The sequence below is a fragment of the Aythya fuligula genome, chromosome 11, assembly GCF_009819795.1.
Source record: "Aythya fuligula isolate bAytFul2 chromosome 11, bAytFul2.pri, whole genome shotgun sequence".
In the NCBI taxonomy this organism is placed as follows: Eukaryota; Metazoa; Chordata; class Aves; order Anseriformes; family Anatidae; genus Aythya; species Aythya fuligula.
The window spans coordinates 14,684,919-14,707,615 of record NC_045569.1 but is presented as its reverse complement, the minus strand read 5'-3'; the positions used below and the strand labels follow the sequence as shown (position 1 = coordinate 14,707,615).

The following is a 22,697-nucleotide window of genomic DNA, read 5'->3' as shown; positions in this document are numbered from 1 at the left end:
GAAATCAGAAATGGATGCAGAATTTCCACTTGCTTTAAATCTGCAGAGTTTTTTAAGAGGCAGAAATAGCTCCCCGAAGGACTTGCTTGTGCTGTGATTCATCATATGATTCATGCTGGTGGCCATTTATTTGTAGTGTACCCTATATTGTGATGGCAGTTTGATTGCAAGGTATCGTCCTTCATTTTCCAGTCAGGACTGGATTTTGAGAAGCACATCCCAGCAGTAGGCAAACTGCTCCTGCCTGTCCCTTAGCAAGAACCTCCTGTCACCAGTGGCCTAGGAGCAGGTACAATGAAATTGTGGCAGTTCTTTCTTTTCCTCCTTTTGGAGAGAGTTGTGACCAGGTCATCATGATATTTTTGGAGGATGACAGTACTTGCTAGTATTAACCTGGGTCTGTTTTTAAGCCCATTCCAAATATTTCAAATAATTGTGTGTGTTTTGTTTGTTTGTTTTGCTTTGTTTTTCTTTTTTTTTTTCCTTTTTTTTTATTTTTTTTTTTCCTTTTTTGTTCTTATTTATTTATTTATTTATTTGTTTGTTTTTCTGGACAGAAGTCCATTTTGTATCTCCATCTCAATGGTGAACATTATTCCTCAGGTTCAAGATTCTGGCCACATCCCCAGATACCTTTCAAGACAAACTTTTAAATACAGAAAACAAACATCCTCAGAAGGACATAACATATTTCTGTGGCTTGCTCATCACAAACAAAAGGTAGAACTTACCACTATGACCTCTGCTCACACAATCATGTTTACTAAAGCAACACAGTACCTGCTGGTTCTCTCCTTTAGACATGCTCTGCCATGTGGAGCACATAACACTGACTGTTCATGGATGTCTGAGGAACAACATGGCAACAATCTGTCAGGTTTTCCTTTTGTATGGACTTAGGTCCAGTTCATGGCTGGTGATTACTGAGGAAGTAGCTTTAGGATGGGCATGATGTGAAGGTGAGAGGTAGGTGGACAGACATGGCACAACAGTTTGACCTTTTAATGCACAGCTGTAGCTGGGAAGTGGACCTGTCACCCTGGATGAGGAGTCTAATAAATCTTGTCCCTCCTGGCATAATTGTCAAAGATTAATACCAGTTCTCCCAACAAGGCCAGTTACACAACACACTGTAAAGGAAGGGATTCCTACTAACAACAATTTATGAACTTGCACATCAACACATGGTACTATTGTTTGCTAAATGCAGCAGTCTTCCAGTTCTCCTGCCTGTGCATCTGGGGCTATAAAAAAAAATTGAACAGTTTGCCTTGCTAAATAAGATAGTGAGTGGGCCCAGCAGATACATGACTTCCTGCAGCTGCCTTGTTAATGGAGGCCAACTCACTTTTGTCTGCAGTTTTGGCTTTCTAGTGTTGTGCTAAGTACCTGGAAATGCTTCACAGCTTCAGTTCTCTCTTAGCCAGCATACCTGTGATTCCGCTACATGGTCTCTCCAAAAGTAAGATATCAGGATGTTCCTGCACAGGAACAGTTGGGATATCACACAGCTCAAAGAATGTTATTGTTACGGTATTAGTCCTAGGATATCTGAGCACTCTCCAAGATTCCCCTCAGGCCTTGTGTTACAACTTTAATCTTTAAGACTCAGGGAGCCTGGAAATGGCAGTAGAGCCTAGGATAAGTTACTTCCAGAGTTGAACTTCGGAAGCAAGCAAAAATGACTGATGAGTCCATTAACTTAACTAAGTAAGCAAATTCCACTCAATTCCCTGGTTTTCTTGTGTTTTCCCAAAGTGTTGGCTATGATTGGACTAGAGTTAGTTCTACCTGTGTGACTGCCTCGTAAGTCAGGATGTGGGTGTAAGGGAACTTGGGTCTGTATCAGTTCTTTGTTAAGCATTGGGACTGGGTGCCTGAGAGCTCTTTAAATCAATTTGTGCAAAGTTTCTTCTTCCATTTGCATCTTCCTCTTAGGGAAGGGGACATCTTAGTATGTCATACATTTCTAGATCAGATTTTTGCTGGGATTTATTTAGAGGTACAGAATGCCAACTTGCAATATTTGGTGTTTGTTTCTTCTCATCTCATCTACAGAAATTGTTTTGAACAACTCTTAAACTATTTCTTTGAGGGGGTCTCTGGAGAGAGAAGAAGAAAATACAGTCTCAAAAATTTCCTTTATTAAAGCTTAGAAAAAAGTGATTTAGCTTCCATAAACACATGGTTTAACCTGTGACAACCATAAATCAGCTGAAGCCTGATAGCCACTCAGTTAGTTTGCCTGGAGGTCAAAGCTGGTTGTTTCATTTAATAACTAGAAGCAGCTGAGAAGATCAATGGTGCAATGGAGACAGGCTGTGTTACATCAGAAGAAGCACACTACACTGTTTTGTTTTAAAAAGCACTTGCCACCTATTTAAAGGTACTAGTTTCCTTTTGTTCACTGGGGATTGTGTTTGTTTGCAGTCTGTTTTGGGAACAGCGTGCTCACTGGGGAAAGGGGTCTTAAGCGATATTGCTGGAAAGAATGTAGGTCTTGAGACTAGAATTCCTGTCTACAGAATGGGTTCCAATCTTCTTTCTTGGTAGTTATAAATAGCTGTGTTTTGAAAATCCTGGGTATCTTTACAGCTCATCAAGAAATAGAGGTATGTGTAAAGAATGTGCTTCTACTGTTTGAGCAGCTCTAGTTTAAAACTTATAGGGTTCCTGTGGAGGGGGGTTTATGGGTGGGCTTTCTGAGATGGGGGAGAAAGTGTAAGTGGGGTGCACATGCTTTGTCTAGTTCAGTATGTCTTGCTGGTCATCTTACTTGAAGGAACTGCATAGCCTTTCCCAAAGGTCTATGAAATCTGGAGAAAACTGTTCTGGTGTAGTGAGCTGTTCAAAAAAACATATCCTTCTTTTTTGGCTTTTAGTATAGAGCTGGAAGAGAACATTAGTCTGTAACCTGCCTACAGGGGAAATCTTTTTAATGTCTTCCCTGCAAGCCTCTGATCCTCCCTTTGTATTTGTCCTTGATACCTTCTCTCCATAACTACGTGCCACCATGATTTGCCTTGCTGCTGGGAAGGAACAGCCGGCAACTGTGGGGGCTGAGATTACCCTTGTTCTTTGATCAGTTGCCAGGAATGCAGCACTGAAAACGCACCACTTCTCTGGTGGATACACCCGCATTCTCCTGTCCTAGGCAGCAGTATGACCAAGGTCACTTTAAGAATCTGCCCTGGAGAGCGCACTATCAGAGCTATTTATTTAGCCAGCTAAGATGTGGAAACTAGATACATAGTTCTATTTATTTTTCTCAGTAGTGATGCTCTGGGTTATTTAGAAATGGTCTCCTGTGCTCCAATTGACCTTCTATGGGTGCATGCCAAGTAGCTCTGATTCCCCTGAGACTGTGACTCATGGACTTTATTGGTCTTACTTAGGTATCTGAGGTCTTCAGGTTGCTGGTGCCATAACTGTGTGGTTCTCGCTATGGCTAACAATATCTGAAGCAAAAGCCGTGGGGAAAAATGTGGCACTTACTGGGGCTTAAAGAACTCCTTATTTAAGTACCATGAAATCCAAGTGAGATAGAGAGTCTATAGGTTTTCTTATATGGTGTTGTGCTGCAGTGAAAGCTTTCTGGTACATTTCTGTAAGAGCAGTTTAAAATAAAACCAGATGATGTTCCATTTCTCTCAGTTCTGTTTATGTCAATACCCTGGATATCTGATACAAATGTGTGGGTGGGATGCTCAGATCTTCACTGTCAACACCTCTGATGTAACATCCCTGATGCCCCACACAGTGCAATGACCCCTGCTCTTTTCGCCTTCCACCTTACTTATTCCCTGGATGCTCTGATCTTCTATGCTTTTTGACTTTCCAATGTTCCTTTCACCAATCTTGCTCATTTTACCAATTGACTTGTTCTGAGAGATATTTGGATGTGCTGTAGACAGATGGATGTGGGATGTGACACTGGCAGATGTGCACTCTCTGTAGCTGGATCTCTCTGCATGGGTCCACCTCCAGGTGGCCAAGCATCAGATATCCTCCCCATGCTGTTGGCATGCCAAACATAGTTTTGAGGGCTGCATGTGGTCTTTGGCTACATGTTGTACCATCTCTCCTAGGCCATCTCAAGTTGCAGATAGATTATCAAAATTAGTGAAGACAAAAATCCAGAATTTGACTCTTATATGGGGAAAATCACTTCAGAAAATCACAAGTGAATGTGAAGTGTCTTTGAGTGGTTCCCTCCACTATATTATCCTTTTCCTTTGTTCTTCAGAAGTTGGTGGGCTCTCTTGCTCCTGCAGTTTTATTAGAAGTGACTTAGAGTCTTTTGAGATGTCTTTTTCTCAAAGCTCTTGAGTACAACTATTTGCCACACTGAGAAATAAGTACTTCCATTTGCCACAAATTGTAAGAAGAATGAATGCTCATCAGAATTTTAATAAAAAAGACACAAAAAGAAGCCTTGCTTTCTGTGAATGTTCACACAGCTTGGCTTTCTGCAATGGGTTGTTCTAGTGAAGTTTGACTACTTAATTAAAAGTGGAAAGTGAATAACAACGTCTGGGAATAGTGCCAAATTAATTTGGTACAAAATGTGACATGCAGAAATTATCTGTCTTTGCTCATGTCCAGTGTCCTTACTTATGACACTCAGTCATGAATCTTCTGATGTTTGGTGTTTATTTGGATGTTCCTAGCTCCTCAAACACTTGCAGTGAATCTCAAATTCCATTAAAGGGAGGAATTTCTCTTGCATAACTTTATTCCATCTGAGGTAGCTGTATCAAGTCTTTACACATTAAAAGGAGGGGGGGGAAAAAAGAGCAAGGTTATCTTCATCTGGATCAAAGCCTCTGGAAGCTTGGGGTGAAAATATTTCTGTCCACTGACTGGAGTGTGAGTCCAGGGTGGATAACTTGGAAACAATGTGGTAAATATTTAGAGTTGGGTCAGGTGGATGGATGCTGAGAGAGATTTGGAAAATGCAATATTCTGTATCTAGTGTCAGGGCTCAAAAGCCAAGAGGAAATAAGACCACCACCCATGTATTTCTTTTGGTGATGTGTACTCAGGTATGATTTGGGATGGTGAGTGTCTCACGAATAAGAAACATGCAGGAATAAGGATGATATTGCTATAGTCAGGAAGTGACTTCTATTTTGCATACTTCTGTCACAATGTGAATTGAGAGGAAGACTTTTTTTCTGAACTGGAGTACAGAAAGCAAGCAAAGATGGAAATGTTAATGTCATTGGAGCACATCTAAACTAAAATTCCCTATTTAATCAGACACTATCAGACTGACCAAGAATACAAAGGCCATGAAAATACTGTAGATGAAAGCAGCATACATCCCATTAACTTAAAGTGTGCTCTGAAAAAAAATATATATATATATTATAAAAAAATATATATATTTTTTTCTATTCAAACTGGTTTGCATGCGACAGATTTTTCTCCTCTTAGGACTGGTGTTGAAAAGTGACAACAGTTGCTATTATCAACAAATGATTGGAAAAATGATCTTCTGTGGCCTTAACAACAGGAGAAGGAATCTGAATGACAGTTAACTATGTCTCACTTAGAAAGAGAAAATGTAGCAGAAATGACCTGAATACTAGAACTCTTTCCTCTTCTAGGAGTGATGGAGAAATACATGAAAGATGTCCTTGTGAATGCATCCCAGACTCCATGCAGGCAACTAGTTTCCTCAACCCTAATCCAGGATAATCCATTGCTGGTTGATCACCATATATGTTTACTGCAGTTCCGTTTTACGGATTGTCCTGAGGTTTCAGTTGCACTCTTCTTGATCAGAAGAACATGTTACATGACTGTTGCCAGACAATATTTTGAGAATGAGAGAAATTCAGTACACTGACATGGTGATTACTTCTGCAACCTGATACAGGAGCTGCTGTGATTGGTTCTTCTTGAGGAATCGTCCACACACAACTCTGCCTCTGTTTATTTGGCAACAGTTCCTGATAGGAGATCAAAAGCAAATCATCCTTAATTCCTCTTGTTAGTCACTGTTTTGCCATTAATCATGTAGAGTGGTTTGGATATTTAGTTGGAAAGTAACAATTCTACTGGAATGTGGTCAGAATTAATCAATGCTTAGTGCCTGCTTACTCTCAAATTGCTGTTTGGTTCATTTGATCCCTGTAGAAAATGCACAGAAGGGGATGAGATTTCTTTTGAGCTGTGTCACAACCAAATGACATTTTTCCCATCTGGGCTTGATCTACATGTAATTCCACCTAGGAATTCCTGCTAAATAAAACAAGTAAATATTATTCTGAATGAAATGATGCCAGTGACAAGGGGAAAAAGAGTTGCCTTTAAAGCTCTTGTTTACATCAAGTGGTTATTCAGCCTTATCTTAGCATGGAGCAGCGATATGTACATCAGTGATAAGTAAATAAACCTTAGTGTTTGAATTCAATGCAATGAGCCATTGTAATAGAAGAAATGAGCTCTGAGCCAAAGGTGTCCCAGTTTTATGCAGTTCATTCTGTTCTTTTTATGGTCCGTGTGATTTCTTTCCAAGAATGACCTGTTCTAATATTATTAATAAGTTATAAAATCTCATTTCAGACTGATGGTATCTCAGCGCTACTTTGCAGAGTAAATAGAGTTGCACTGCAGAATTATAACTTACTGGCATTGTACTGTTAATAGCGGCAGAAGAGAGAAATTGAAAAATTAAGAGGTAGAGGCAAGGGAGGAAAAATACTTTCATATGAGATTTGAAAATAGATGAAGACTTGATGAGGTGGAGAGAAATACCATATACCAAGGTTGTTCCAGATAGTCAAACATGTAACATGTAGAAATCCTGGTGCCATCTCTTGGTAGCCTGTAGTATGGCAAGATTAAGCACAGATAACCTATTTCTGTGGCATTAAAAGTTGGTGAATAAACACTATATAAAGGAATCCACTTCTAAGTTTAACTTAATACCTCATTGACAGGGAGGAACTGGCTTATAAATCAGTGTACTTTGTGAGAATTAATTCAAAAAATGTGATTACTTTTCTTTTAGGTCTATCTTGTTTCACTTCTATTTCAGGTAGAAGTAACAGAGTTTGAAAAGAAGCAATGTTTTCACCTAAGGGTTGTTCTTTGCTTTCCCGTTATTTTTGCCCCTCTGAGCTGGTGGATTATCTTTGGAAAGATGGTATGAGGGCATGTTGCTGTCCTCAAGTGCTTTGGGCATGTCTGCACTGGAGGACCTCTGTGCTTGTTGGGTGGGAAGGTTTCTTTGCCCTAGCTTTGATGTACTTAGTTCTGATAACTGTTCAGGTTTGCAGCAGGGTCTCAAGTGTGGGTTATCCAAGATTCTTAGGACAATCTGGGGGCATTATTCACATGGCCATATTGTCTCACTGTTGGTGTTAGATTAAAGCTAACACTTGAGTGCCTTACTGCAGTGCAGTGTCTCTTAGAAGCTCTGAGACATATCTTCCGCCTAACTGGGGAACCACTGTCAGTCCCATCGAAATGGGAGGTAGCACTTGATTTTTATTTATCAGTTGCATCCTAGAGTGCTGCCCAGATTTATGTGAATTCTTACTGTCACTAAGAATCCCTTGTGGCTGAATATGATAGTCCTATAGAGGGAAGGGTAAAGACTGGTGCGTACTAACTGTACGAGGCATTTTGTAAATGGTAAAAAAAGAAACTTTGGACTAAACCACAATAAAAATGAGAGCAGAGGCAGAAAGATTAGACATTTTGTAATAGAGGAAGAAGTGGCAGGTTTGAGATAACCTGCAGTTTCCAAAAGTCATCTGAGATGAGGAACCAGTGGTTGTAAGACTGTAAGAGAAAAGACAAAAAGTCTGGTAGAAGACAAAAGATGTCTGAAGGGCTTATTTAAGACCTGGTGTGGTGTTGTGGTCAAGTCATCTAAAGTCAGGCTTCTCATATACTTGATGCCTTAACACCAGACCGCACCTCTTAATGCCTTTCAATAAGGTCAGTTGTGTCTGGGGCATTGGGTGAGGACAGATGGAAAAGTGAGAAAAAGAGAAGCAGTAGCAAGCAAGCGAGAAGTTTTTTTCTTGGGCAGGATGGGGCTGAAGCAGACTGAGGAGCTGGCAGGGTGAGGAGAGGGCTGAACAATGTGACCTTGTAAGCATGTTTGAGATGGACGCTAAGTGCCAAAGCTTGCAGAAGGCATCAGTCAGACAGCTGTGGGATACTGGGATTGGAGGGAAGGGGATTTCTGAGCAAAGCCTGGTTGAATCTCATCACTAAAGTGATGAGCCTGTGCCTACCCTCCCTGTTTTTCAGTGTTAGTTTTCTTGTGTCCAGGAGACAAAGAGCCCCTTTTGGGAAGCACTGAGTTGAATAATGATGTGAATCTCTGATGGCAGCCAGAAAGGGAACACACAAAGCTGAGGACACTCACTCGTGTGTCAGCCCATCTGAGAGCCCAGAAATCCCCCTCCCCTTGCCTTTCACCTGATTTATTGTTCTTTTGGCGTTCTCCTCCCACCCAGAAGCCTATTACACCTATGAAAGGGAGAAAGAAGCTATAAGACCCTCCCAACAAAAACTTTATGTCCAAAGATAGACATGGGAAATACGACAAACAACAATGAAAGAAAGCATCAGTGCAGAGCTCCAGTAGCAATGATTTAGAGTGATGCTGGCCCTGAGTAGTTGCTGTCCACACAAGAAAAACAGCCCTAAGAATTTCCTGGGGCTGCTATGGCTTTTTTCCAGCTCTGCCAGTGCTGGCGGGTGAAGTGTGAGCCAGTCTCTAAAACTATCAGTGGTTTTAAAGCACCACAGTGATTAGACCTGCCCCGAGCAGAGTTAGACGGCACAGTGTCAGATCCCCTTAGCAACAGCCTTTCTACACTAGGATTCCCTATCCTGATAGCATTGTTGGAGCTGCACCAGCATTAGCAGCAGCAGCAGGGTGGCTGGCTTTAGCAATACAGGCACTACAACTGACTCATTTCCAGTGGGCAGGAGGCAGAGAGCTCCAACAGTCACTTTCAGGCTCTTTTGGATAGTTAGTACATGCTGATTGTAGGGAAAAAAATAGCCAAGAAACCTACAGTATTAACCAAGTGCAGGTGAGATGATCTTCATTAGGAAAGGAAGGCTTTTTAAATAGTGGTGCTACATATGCAGCACAGGTCTCTGGGTAGCTGACACTGTCAGGGCTCTTCTTGGTCTCTTTATCTGCAGGGTAACACTTGGAATGGCAGCAATGCCAGTAAAATCTGTAAATAAACACAGAGCTGAGCAGCTCTGGGATGTGTTCAGAGACAGGACTTGAAACATGGAGGGGAGAACCTGAAAACTTGAAGTGACTGCTGAGGAAGAACAGGGCTGCTGACTCCGCATACAGCTGCGGTGCTGGGGTTGGGAATGGAAACTCCCCCTGAAGTGTAAATCTTTTAGAGGTCATGGCTCTGAGCTTCTACTGTCAGCCTGCGGCAACACTATAGTGGAAGATAAAGAAAATCATCCAATATATTTGGGTAACTTACTCTATATTCTTTCTTCTCTAGTGTTAAATGGAGATAGTTTGATCTTTGTGTATACCATAGGATATACGTTGCAATGCCACAACAGTTCACTGTCTACTCATCTCATTTCTTTTTTGATTTTTTTTTTGTTTTAAATTGCACTTCAATATTTGTGGTTATTCCAGTTTTAACTGCCTTCCAGGTTTTTCTGTGCAAAAGAAAACACAATGGCACATGGAAAAAACATCCTGATAATGCTTCTATTATTATTATTATTTTTTTTTTACTGTGCTTTTTAATTATTTCCATCAATTCGTTCTTATATTTACAGCTGAAGTTCCACCAGCCTTGGCTTTGGTATGGTCTGTTTTCAAATCTCAGACAGTTTGGCTTGTTTATATCAGATGGAAGCTTTCCAATGAAAAGAATAAAGAAAAAATACTGACTTCAATTACCTAGGCTTCTGCAAATTACTGCTTCAAAAAGCCCCTGCAGTTATACTAGTGACATTGCTTACTTCAGATGGCCGATGTTGGGAGAATTTGACCCAGTATTTATTGTATTTTGGCTTGTTACTGATGTCTTCCCTTCTAATTGCTGTGAAGAACAGTCATCAGAACTAAGATGTGACTAATTTTCTGATTAATAAGGAGTTGCATGCATGTACCAAAAGAAATTCCATGAGCTGATGGAGAATAGTATTTCTCTGGCTGAAAGCTTCTGAACTCAATGTACTTCTCTTCCATTCTTGGAACCATTACCTATGCTGTTTCCATTTCATTCTTATATAGCTGATAGTCTTTGAAATGCTAAATATCTTGAGATACTGTGGCAGCAGAGAGTCTTATCTCTGACCTGCAGTCTGTAGGGTGCTCTTGCTGGGGTAAGAAGTCTTACTTCTGTCCTGCTTGAGCTGTGAAGTTGAGGAGAGGACAAGGACAGATTCACAGCAGTGGTGGTGTCTGCTGCTGTGTTTAAGTGTCTTGTGACACTGTCTTGGCCTGCTTGCCCAGATAGATCCTGCAGAAGATGCATCCTCATTTGCAATGGCTATCCTATTTAATTTGAAGTTGATCACATGTCCTCAGATGACTCTGCTTTTCCTGTTACAGCTTGGAGATCTTATGTCCAGAAAACTGCTGCAGGGCAGTGAAAGCTGTTCAGTTTCCATACTTTGGCTCCTGTTTCGGCAAAGATGTATCTGGGTATGCTACACAATACAGCAGCATCCACATTCTCTCTTGCCTTTCAAGCGAGACAGAAACCACAGAATGGCAGAGGGAGGCAAATAGCACAATGTTTTTTTCTGTTAAACCTTTATTGAAATTTCCAGGCCAGTTAATAAGCTTTCCTCCCTGCTCTGCAATTGCAACATCTATTTTCCCAAAGACTTCATCCTTACTTTACTTGCCTGCAGCAAAACTACTCAGTGCTGTGTGTCTCTAGCACTGTTCTACATGTGTTTTGCAGTCCTCTGTTTTCAAAACACACAGCAGGTAAAATTGATGTTTCTTTTACATATAACAGAATTGAAACATTTCTTATCAACTGGTTATTGGTCTTGAATGAAGAGACTTTGGTCAGTGAAGACTGAGTCTTCTGAATAAAGGTTCAGACTCTCAGAGATACTTGGTGGCATAAAGATGAAGCTGACAATCTGACGTTCTCATTGGAAAGTCTCTTGGCAGGCTAAAGGACTAACTCCATTGAGTTAAAAGGTAGTTCTGATCTTAATATACAAAGGGGCTTTGAAAAATCCTGCTGAGTGTTAGCTGCATGTTTACACATAGAAATGCCTTTTCAGTGGAGGTCGAGATGCCTAATGTAGCTCTGAAAGAACATTACATTGTGTTTCTCAAGCGTGTTTATGCATTGATCTCAATTTGAGATTGATTTAGTACCAATTAAGCTCAAAGTTGCATGTGCACACACACGGGGGGTTTATAAAACAGACACCTCAGTATTTCCAAGCAGCATTAGTTAAGACCCTGAAACTGAACTGCCCAATTCACAGTAAATTCAGTGCTGAAGGGGGTAAGTTTAAAAAAAAAAAAAAAAAAAAAAAAAGTTTATATATGGTGAGGGAACTTCACTGAAAGAAATGAAAAGTCAGGTAGTTGAAAAAAGGGAGAAAATTGATGACAGTTCCTCCATATCTTCCATATATTTGGTTGAAATTCTACTTGCTTGTGAGCTGTCAGGTAGCTCTAGCTCTGACCACTGTCCTTTGGGATTCAGATATGAGCAATATATAAAAACTGCTTAACTTGTGCTCATAACAGAGGAAATGATGTTTCCCTACTTGGGAAGCGTGTGGAGGTTGATAAATGGAAAGTCTTGCATTCAAGAAGATTAATTAGCATCAATATTTTTTTCAATTTGCTCCCTACTGCAAATGTGAATGTAACGCTGTGCTGTCAGTGCTGCAGCTGATGTGTAAATAGTTACTTGCACATTCAAACCGTGGACTTGTGCTATAGGTAGGCTGTATAACTGGACACTTAGGAACAGGCAGAACTGAGTAGGACTACAGGGCTATGTTATAAGACATTGCCAGTTTACAATCACCCAGTTTGCACCTTGTCATGCAGAGTAAGGAGAAATGATTCCAGCAGCTGTACTTGCATGAAAATGTTGTTTCCTCTGGCATATTCAAAGAAGCTCTGCAAACCAGCTATTTTTCCTTTGAGTGTTAAGATTTAAGTTTCCTTTGGCGGGTCTTTGTGGACATGCTTCATCTGAACAGGACCAGAGGGGAAACCTGAAGTGCCATATAAACTCATGGATTTATTTCTAGACCTTTGTAATATGGAAACAGTGTCATTAGATTAAAAAGAGCAAACACAGTTTTTCATCTTGTGTTCAATATCAGTAATTCCTTCTTTTATTTGGAGGCATCCGACTTACGCTTAAAGAAAGGGCTGCCACATAAGTAAACCTTGTTTTCTGGTGTAGAGCTTGAGGGAGATAGACCTGGAGGGGGAAAAAAAAAAAAAAAAGAAGCTGAAGGACTGAGAAAGTACTGTTATTGTATTAACTTAAGTTAGTTTTAGGCTGACTCTGGGCACAAGCAATGGCATGTTAGATACATGCCATTTACTGCCTGGACTGCTGGCACCACAAGCTGCATTTGGATAGCCTGCTGCCAGCAAATGGTTGCATACATAAAATAAAATCTTTCAGGCAGTATTGTGTGAGAGCAGGCTTGTTATTTGGCACCATGAGGCCCTGGGTATCCCCATCTTCATAGTCTCTTATAACTTGCCTTCAGAGGCTCCCCAGTGGCAAAGCACCTGCAATTCAACTACTCTTCATGATGACAGAAGATCAAGTTGCCCTACTGAGATTTGAGCCTGGGGCATCTGGGTACATCACCAAGCATTGCCCCTTGACTTCATCATGCAGCAAGTAGGGTTTCTTCGATGCGGATTGTGTCCCTCTTCCTGCCCTTGCTCTGGCTATATGTAGCATTCAGAAGAGCCTCGAGGAAGGGGGGGTAGGGAGGGTCCAGAAGAGAGCAGAAGGGGTTGGGTCTTATCCCCATATGCACCTTGCCATGCACACAAAGTACATGTCAATTATTGGGGTCTCCAGCAAGTAGACTGCCAGTCATTGTGAACTGATAGCTATTAGTTAAGTGGCAATTAAGGATTAAGCTGACAGACCACCAGGCTCTTTCTCGCTGGTGACTGAAATGAGTTGGAAGACAGTTCTCTGGGGAAACAAGGGGTTTAACCCTGCTCACTGACGTGCTTTCAGTGTGTATGAGATGTTTTGTAGGGCTGTGCTGGGTCTTGTTATCAGACGTGGCCTCTGAATATCCTCACCCCTCCCCTTCCTGAGTTAATCAGGGATAGGATCAAGCCCTTCTCTGTCCCCCTGCATGTGTCCCTTGGGTGTGAGAGCTGGGTTCTCACACTGTCAGCCTGAAACTGCCTGGGTGATTGATCTGTTAAGAAACCTGTCTGACTGATCCTTCCAGCCTCTTTATCTTGATGTGAATGACAAGCTGTCACAGCCTGTCTCAGCCATATTGGTGACATCTGACCTCAGAGAGGGAGTTGACAGGAATAGGAAATCTTCTGAGCTTTGGTTTCTGCCTTTGGAAGCAGTGCCAGCTCTGCCCATACTGTAAGAAATGCCTGGGCATTTGTTTGGCAAGGATTCAAGTTTTTTTTTTTTTTTCTTTGTACCTTGTTCTTTATTGCTACTTTTAAGTTAATTTAAGTTAGAGGTATAAAGAATAGGATGGATTTTTAGGATACAGCTGTCTCTCCTTCTGTACTCCTACACTAGAAAGAGTAGGATAGTTGTAAGGATGCCTGGAGGGTAACCCTGGAGTGACTCTTCTTCCTGGGAGGCAGAGATGAAAGAGGCTGAAATGTTATACCTTTTCACTGATGTAACCTAACAGGCTCCAGGGCAGGCAGAGGTGTTTGGAAGGTGCTTCAGTGAAGGCTTTGAGCTGAGCCTGGGAACTGAGATATGTTCATCGTATTGGCCATGAGAGCAGACAGGAGGATTTCACACTGGGGCTTCTGCATCACAACTATAACTTTTCAATAAGCACAGCATGTCATCTGGAGAACACGCTGATTTCTGCTCACCAAAGTGTAAGATAGGAGAAAATTCCATCCTGGACTTGTTTTAGGCTTAAAAAGTAGGGAACCATCACTCCCTTTGCTGTTAGTCTTTTTGCGTTGACTTTTGTACCTGTGCTCGCTCATCTTTTTTTTTTTTTTTTTTTTTAACAACCCTACTCTGACAGTTAATAGCCATAGAAATCCTTAAAGGTGGGGATGAAATACTGTTCAGTATGTGTTTAATTTCTGCACTTTTTTTTTTGGTACAGGATCCTATTCAGTAAAATGAATAACATCATAGAGAATAGGTTCTGTAGGAGATGTAGATTTTGATTAAAAGCAGCATGTGCTTTTCCAGGAGGGGGGAAAGAAGGCACTAGAACTGAAGTTCCTATTAGAAAAGGAGTGTGACTTATTCTCTTTCCTTTGGCATTATACCAAAAGCACATCTGTGAAAAACAGCTGGATCTCCAAACTCCACCTGTTGGCAATGTGTAGGACATTGCAGACTGCAAACAAGCTTTGCCTTTAGCATAAATTTTAATACCTACCTAATAAGCTGGAATTAAAGTGGGTTTGATGGGTGTTTTTTGTCAGTCCTAGACCAGCAGTGCTATGAAACTGCTAGCAGCATATGCACATTTGCCCACCTGCATTTCTAAGGCTTGTGAAACTGCTGGTTTTAAAAACTTTAAAACAAAACAAATCGCATCATCAAAGTGTTTGCATATTGAAGATCTATATTTCTGAGCCACAAGGGAAATGACTATTCAAGACATCTGTATCGGATGAGATATACCTTCTGGGAGGATTTATAAAGTACCTATTGCTGTGGTGCCTACACATTTCTAAATGTCTCTCAGTTGTCAAATGTAAAATTGTCTTTTGAGTGAGCTGCTCTGTGACTGTATTAACTCCAGTAGCTAGTAAAAGTCCCAGGAGTTGGAGGAAAAATGCAGCCAGGCAATATATACTCCTGAGTGCACTTAATTCCTTACAGAGACCGGGGCAATTGAAGCTTATAGGCCCTAAGCCTGTAAGCTGTAATACCTTGAGCCCTCAGTTGAGATTCCCGGTGATACTGTACAAGTATATAGCATGGTCCATGCCCCACGCTGTGTGAGATATAAATAAACATGACAGCAACAAGTGAGTTTACTGAGAAACTGCAGGGTGAAGAGCAAAAGGAGGCAGCATGGGCTGAGGCAATGGGGGCTGCCAGGCAGGGGCAGAATCTTTTTCTTAAGTCTCTATAAAAATAGTACTTACATCTTCATTATCCGGGTGTGATTGCCTTTAGGAATTGCAATGGGTCTGAAGAAGTACTTAATGAAGCACCAAACCATTAGCTTTCATTCAATAATTTGAAGAGGATGTTTCATGTTTAAGCATGTATAAGATAAAATCTCACAGGTGAAGGAAGATGCTGGTTAAATTACTTGGGAGCTGATTTACAGAACCCTTCTGGATCATTTCTTTGTTCGTTCTTTAATTTCTCTGCTGTTCCCTCTTCGTAATCACAAGGTAGCACTGAACAGATGGGCGCCAAACTCAATGTGCCCTGCGAGTCTTAAAATCCTTTCATATAGTCCACCAGGCATGCCTTCTGCAACAATGTTTTTCATTTTCAGGAGTCTTTCTAACATAGAGTGAAATGGAAATAAATGATCTAGTCAAAAGACAGAGAAACAGAGGCACAGAGTTGTCCATCATAATGCAGAGAGCTACAGCCTGTGAGACAAGATCAGAGCAAGGAAGAAAACTTGAGACACTGACTCCCAGTCTCCTCTGTCTGCAGTGATTTCCAGTGGACGCTGTCCCCTAGGCCAGATCTAAAGGGGTGACCTAGGCGTAAAAGACTTTGGTCTATGCTTCTGAGCAGCTCAACTTTACTGGCTAATCCAATTGTTCTTTGGCTTGGGAAGTGGATTTTTTCCTTTGTTGTTGCTCCTGGTTCCTAAGCACAGAGTCTGGAAGTTGTTTGTCTATCTGTCTAGTAGTTGTACTCCTGCCCTGATACCCAAGCTGCTGATTTGGAAACACTTCAAAAGACTTCCATGCTTCAAAGTAGCTGTCTTGACTGCTATTACAGGCAGTTTTAAATGTTTTCTGATTATGGATCAGCATTTATTATGCCTCTTAAGACAGGGGTGCTTTATTTATATATCCTTTTATTGAAATATATAAATGAGTGTTCTTTGAGATAGCTGCTTTGTCAATCCCAGTGTAAGATTTTTACTAACATATTACCACAAAGAACAGAAAATCAGAGGAAGGCATCTGGATAGGTTTGCCAGTTTTTTTTTTTTTTTTTTTTAATGAAATCTTTCCCTCCATTCCTTCTTGAGACAAATGCAGAGTTCTGCACTGGGCATGCTATCAAATTCTCCGGTCTAGCATATGGCTCATAGTCATCTTTCTTGTGCTCTTAAAATTTCCCTACTGTTCTCATCTTTTATTTTTCTCTCCTGCTATCATGTACAATTTATCTGCTTTCTCTCCATCTTCCTCTCCTAGGCTTACTCATCTCATTCTCTTTTCTGATGCCAGAAAAGATGCTGTTGGTTTACCATATGCTGTTAAGAGGTGCCGATATCACAAACACCAGTTGCCCTGGCTTGCTGTAAGCTTATTGATACATCCTGCTACTCTCGTTGAAAGTTTACTCTTCCTTCTCTTCTGTGACTTGATATGATTCCCACAGGGTATTTTGTATGCTTGATTTTTTTCAGCACCAAAGGCAGATAATATTCTGGGAATACTTGTTGACAGCTGACTTAAGGTGTAAATTACAATGATGATATAAACTCCTAGTTTAAAAAAAAAAATGTGCAAGGGGATAGTTCACAGCTATGCTGTGTGAGGCACTTCTTTCCTAGGATGTTGTGGATGACTTTGCATAGATTCAGAAATACATTGTAGGAAAACAAACTAAGCTAAAAAATTCCCATGGGCACTGGTGTTATGTTATGTTTATGACATCTCTGGACTTCAAACTGTTGAAGTATGAGTTTCTTCTGGAAGTTCCAGCATTGTGTTTTTGCTCTGGTCTTGTATTCTTTCCCTGAGCACTGTTGGACATGGGATACCAGACTATCTGGGCTTTCAGTTTAAGCTGGTGCAGTTGCTCTTTTCTGGCCTGGTTAACTGACTTTGTGTTTAGAATACCTGTTTATCATTCACTTCTATTTTATATATGATTAAAATCTAGGGGTATAGGACTGTAGTGATTTAAGGGTCAATTTTTTTCAGACCCCTTCCTCATTGGCAGCTGAGCCTCTTGATCCCATTATAAGCAATTCAGGCTCCCTTTTCAAAGTCATTACATTGTTCATCCCATTGCTGCCAAGAGGATGTTTCAGAGCTTCATTTTCCAGTGCTTAAAACCTATCTTTTAATTTCCAGTTGAAATTTATTCATGGCCATTTTATATCCATTTGTCCTCATGCCAACTTTGTTCTTTAGCTTAAGTAGCTCTCTGACTTCCTCAGTGTTTACATCCCCCTGTCCCAGTGCGTCTATGGAGAACAATCAACTCCCCTTATAACCATTATTTTGCAAAGGTGACCAAACCGTGATCTTTAAGACTCCTCATGAGACTTCTGTTTCCATATTCACTTCCTTAGCCCTTTTCTGTACCGTTCCTTTTGAGTACTGCACACAGCTGCTCAGGTGAAGTCTTGGTGAAAACATTCATGCCGTCCCTTCACCATTGGCAGTGGCTTTTCTGAACCCTGATCTGTCCTTTACGCAGTTGTATCACCCTGCTGGGTCACACTTGTCCTAATCCTCTAATAGGCTCATATATCCAGGGTGTCCTTCTACTAGTTTCCAAATTATGAGCCCCTGCTCATAACAGAAATTCTTATTTAAACCCTAAATGCATACCCTTGCACTCTGACTATTACATTTCATCCCATTTCTATTGCTTCAGAACTCAAGAACATCCTGCTATTCCTGAAAGATAATCTGAACTCCCCGCTGTTGGCAATGGCTCCAACACTTCACACTGTCAGCAGATTTTGTTAGTGTACTCTGACTTTTTGTGCCAAGGTCATTAAGGAAAGTATAAAATAAAATCAGTCTCAAAACGTATCCTTTAACTTCTACACATAACCTCCCCCCAGCCTAATAATTCCTCTTTCAGCATAACTCCTGTCACTGCGTCTTTAACCAGTTCCTTACCCACCTTGCAATTCTTGTGCTAATCCCCATCTTCATTATCTTAGCTAATAACTTCCAGTATGGTGCTTTTCTGAAGTACAGATAAATTAGACCTACTGTGTTTCTCTTGTCTAGAAAAATCAGTTATTTTATCAAAGACATCAAGTTAGCCTGGCTTGATCTGCTTCTGGTTTAAATTCATTTTATTCGTTAAACCTGTTTTATCCACTTGGCACCTTACACTCAAGTATTTAATTATTCTTTCTCTCAAAACTTGTTCTAAAGCGATGCATATCATTGAGGTTGGTCCACTGGGTCTGCACCTACTTATGAGTAATTGTAGAGTACCTGCTGTAGGACATACAGAACACTACATATCACCTATGACAAAATCTTTGTGATGAATCTCAGTTGTTAAGGGATGAAATGTACTAGTTTGTTTCCACTTTATTTTATTGTGGTAATACGTACAGGCATGGACTGAGATGGAGATGGCTCTAGGCTGTTAGTCTGGCATGTGGGAAAACCAGCCAGCTACAGTTGCAGGACTGTAATATTGCTTCAGAAGTAGATGGTGACTGAAAATTCTTAAAATAAACCAGAAGCTGCCTTAAACTCCCTAAATTTCTTCTGCTTGCATCCAGAAACACTCCGGTCCTTCTTTCACTCCTTTACTGTTCCGGTGTGATCACATCAGGCCTGCAGAGACCACTGTAAACTCAAGCAAGTAATGTTTGCTTTAACAGAGAAAACATGCTGTAAGGTGACCTCACTGAGGTGCTCTGGATGGACCTTTTAATTTGCTTAGAGATATTTACTTTGTCCCAAACATGAAGGCTTAGGGACAGAGTGAGCGATCAGTGGAGGTAGCATATCCCTGTCCTGAGCATGCAGAATGGCTGGTGGCTGACGGTATTCCTCCCACCAGCTCAGTGATTGTTGTTTAGGTGGAGTTAAAGCAATGAGAGCATGACTGTGCTTCTGCTGGTGAGATTTTTAGCTGCTGATTTCTTGTTCTGTCTGTATTGCAAGTAGTTTTTATGCTTTTTTTTTTTTTTTTTTTTTTTTTTAATACTGGTGTTGAATTCTAACAGTTTCATTACGGAAGAATGGCAGTATGCAAGGACATCAACCCAATATCAGCAAGAACCAGATCTCAAGTCTTTCTTAGTCTCAGCCACTGTCAGGACACAATGAACAGCAGCTTGATGACAAAAAATATTTCTTGCTACAGGATGATAATTGGCTCAGTATGGGGAAGTTAATGTGATTTTATTTGGGGATTGGTTTCTAAAGAGATTACATTTTAAGGAATCCATGGGTATGAAGGGTATTGTAGCTGTATTTATTCAATAAGCTGTGGGCACTTGAAATTTCACAGCAGTAAGCCAGGTTAGAACAAGGATCATCTTGTTCCAGCAGCATGACTGGAAAAGAAAATCTTGCCTGGCTGGTAGGATGGGCATATACTATGTGGGGGCGGGGAAGGACAAGGATGTCTCAGTATAGATTTTTCAAGCTGCAAATTCTGTTGGCCAGATCCCGTACAAACTGGTGCTATGCTGAGTCAGGCAGGATGAGCAACTTACCTGTGCATTGAAAATGCAGAGGGTCCACAAAAGTATCTGCATCTACTTACTATGGGGCAAGTAGCCTTGCCACACAGCTTCACCACCTTTCTTACAAGCCCTGATCTGCATGAGGACCTTGACATGCTACTGTGATGCAAAGCATTGTCATAATTAAAATAAAACTTACTTTCAGTTAAAGTTGATGGAAGGGAGGATGGGGTGGAAGCTTGTTTTGGGAAAATGGAGAATGGAGTGGAATTTGGCTGGAAATGCTGACATGGATGTCCCAGATTGATGCAGAAGTTATCATCTGCTGATGTAGATAGAAACACTGGTGTCTGGAATGGGCATGTGCTGAGTCTCTGATACAAAGAAATAGCTCTGGGGCAGCAGTTTAAGGACTTGCTTCATTACTTTGGATATGTGGGTGTTGCTTTAAATTTAATGGTCGCTACAAATCAGTGTAACATTAAAGCTAGAGGGCTAATGGTCTTTTAGAATAACTGAGTCAGCTGCAGAGACTATGTTCTCTGCTTGTGTAAAACACTGCAACTCTGAAGTCAATGATAAGCTGTCAGTATAGACCAGCTGAGAAGCCTGGCCCCAAAGACTGAAGATGAAGGTTAAAAAATTATGAAAGAAATTGACATTTCTTCATCTTTCTTCTTTCCCCAGGGCAGCCATTGAGGCTCTGGCAGCTTTGCTGAAATCAAGTAAGCTTTTCTTCATATTATGACTTTTCTGTGCTGTGCTGCTGGACAGAATGATCCTGTTGAATGTCTTTTCCCTTAGTATGTTCTTCAACCTAAATCCCAAAATGCACTGCTTAGAAAAGAAGGTTAGCTGACTGTCTTGCAGTGCTTTTCAGCACCTCACAGCTCTGTGATCGTGATGCTGTAGGTCCTAGGAAGTAAGTTGCTGAGGGAGCAAGACTAGGCAGTGTTGTCCTGGGGCTTGATGTAGTAAAAGAAACGGGGAAATGTGTCTAGCCAGCAAAAAATGCTCATTTATCTGTTCCAGCGTTATTTCAAAGTGGGGCCAGAACCTCCCTGTCCTGTGGTTCTGTTGGACTGTGCACTCACCTGGAAAACACGGTGGTGTTGGGAAACACTCAGAAAACTTCTGCAGTCCAAAAGACATGACCTAGTTTTCCCTTGCAAGCACGTGAGGTTTGATGGCACACAGATCTAAAAAAAAAAAAAAAAAACATGGCTGAGACCTATTGATTGCTGGGGTACAGCCATGCTATGGCAGGTTGTGCTTGACATTTGCACCAGCTGGCTGGGGGAGTTGGAGACCATAACATGGATTCTCAGTCACACACTGCTGGTGTGCCTGTTCCAGCAACGAGCGTGCTACCCTTTTTTGCCTTTTTTCCCCATCCAAAAACACTTAGCTTTTATTACCAGAATTTAATAAAGCTTTGATTAAGAAAGAGCACTCTACTATTGCAGACAATCTACTCTACAATAAATCACAAGGGCGTATTGTCCTTCTCTCTCTCTCTCTTCCCCCCCGCTCCTTTTCTCCCCTCCCCCTTCTCCTTTTTATAGTATTAGGAATAATGCATTTGTGAAAAATTGTAGTCCTGGAAGCAGTGCTTAAATGAGAACACTGCAATGGGATCATGTCTGAGTTGTACCAGCTCAAGTGATGAATTTTGAAATAATGCCCCAATATTAACCTTGCTGCCTATATTTAAAGGTCACGTTATTGCAACCAGGGAAGACCTTCTGTTTTGGGCACTAAATCTTAATAAGGGGGCTGTGGGGCTATGCCACAGCCACTTGCAATACGAAAGCAAAATTAGCATTTAGAATAGAAAAGAATTCACAGAGAAGCCTAGAAAAGCAGCGCGAGATCTGAAAGCTCATCAGACAGTTCGAGCTTTTCTCCATGCTCCTGGTACCTGCCATAAAACAGGAGTTCAGAAGTGAAATTCTGCTGTCCCAGGATATTTATAGAACTGGTTTTCTGTGTCAAGACTTGTTCTGGGTCTAGAGATGAGGATGGTACAGGGAAGTGGTGAACTAATCACTGAGGGAAGCTGCAAAATCTCTTGAGGAGTTCTAAACCCATGTAAAAGTCAACGCGTGTGAGGGGACCTTTAGTCACCTGAGGATTATCTAGGGAATCTGAAAAGGGTGGGATTTTGCTCCAGATTCTCCCAACAATTTTTTTTTTTTTCTGGAGTGAAGTAACTTCTAAAGCAACTTTATTCATTTGTTCTTAGAATAAATATATCTTTCTGAATGGCTCTTCCAAGCCAGTTTAGGCTGTAAAAATATCTTGGTTCTTCCTCTTACTCTTTCTGTGCTTTGGGAAGTGCATGGAACATTTCCAGTACAACATACTGTTCATCGTAGTAGTTTGTTTTGCGTGTTTTCACAGAGGGCACAAAATAAGAACTCTAATGAGAATTTGGTCTATTGAGCAAAGCCATATGTTGTCACTTTGGAGGATCACTGTGATATATACATTAGGGTTCTCATGTTCATCAATAATGCTGACCATCAAAACAAAAAAAAGGCATTGCTTGAGAGAGACTTCTTCATTTGGAAACACCCTTCCAGGTTTGGCATTGTCCTCTCTCCCTTATCATTTGCACTGAACAACACTGTTGTGGTAACCCCAGCTACTGCTTCCACTAGGAAGTGATTTCAGGAAAACACATGGCCTATTTTCAGCTGATGTTTAGTTAAAGCACTGGAACTGGGATTTGGGAAGTGGTGCCAATACCGTGTAACCAAATAGAGCACTGCAGCTCACAAACCTGCTACTTCTGGTTTCTGATGGTTTCTACAAGCTGATGATCAGTGGTTGGAATATCTTTTAGCTTTCCTTGTCCTGTAGCTCAGGACATTAGAAGCTCCAGGCTTCTGGAGGAGACTGTGCTCTGGTAGCTGCATACA

At 41.1% G+C, this 22,697-nt stretch overlaps 1 protein-coding gene across 1 annotated transcript in view; it reads left to right on the top strand.

The window, feature by feature from the left end:
* The window catches only part of AGBL1 (ATP/GTP binding protein like 1), a 265,954-nt gene that overhangs the window by 5,515 nt on the left and 237,742 nt on the right, over window positions 1-22,697 (top strand). The window contains exon 6 of the mRNA XM_032195002.1: window positions 20,461-20,498. Coding sequence (XP_032050893.1) covers window positions 20,461-20,498 — 38 coding nt within the window. The remainder of the gene's footprint in view (window positions 1-20,460; window positions 20,499-22,697) is intronic.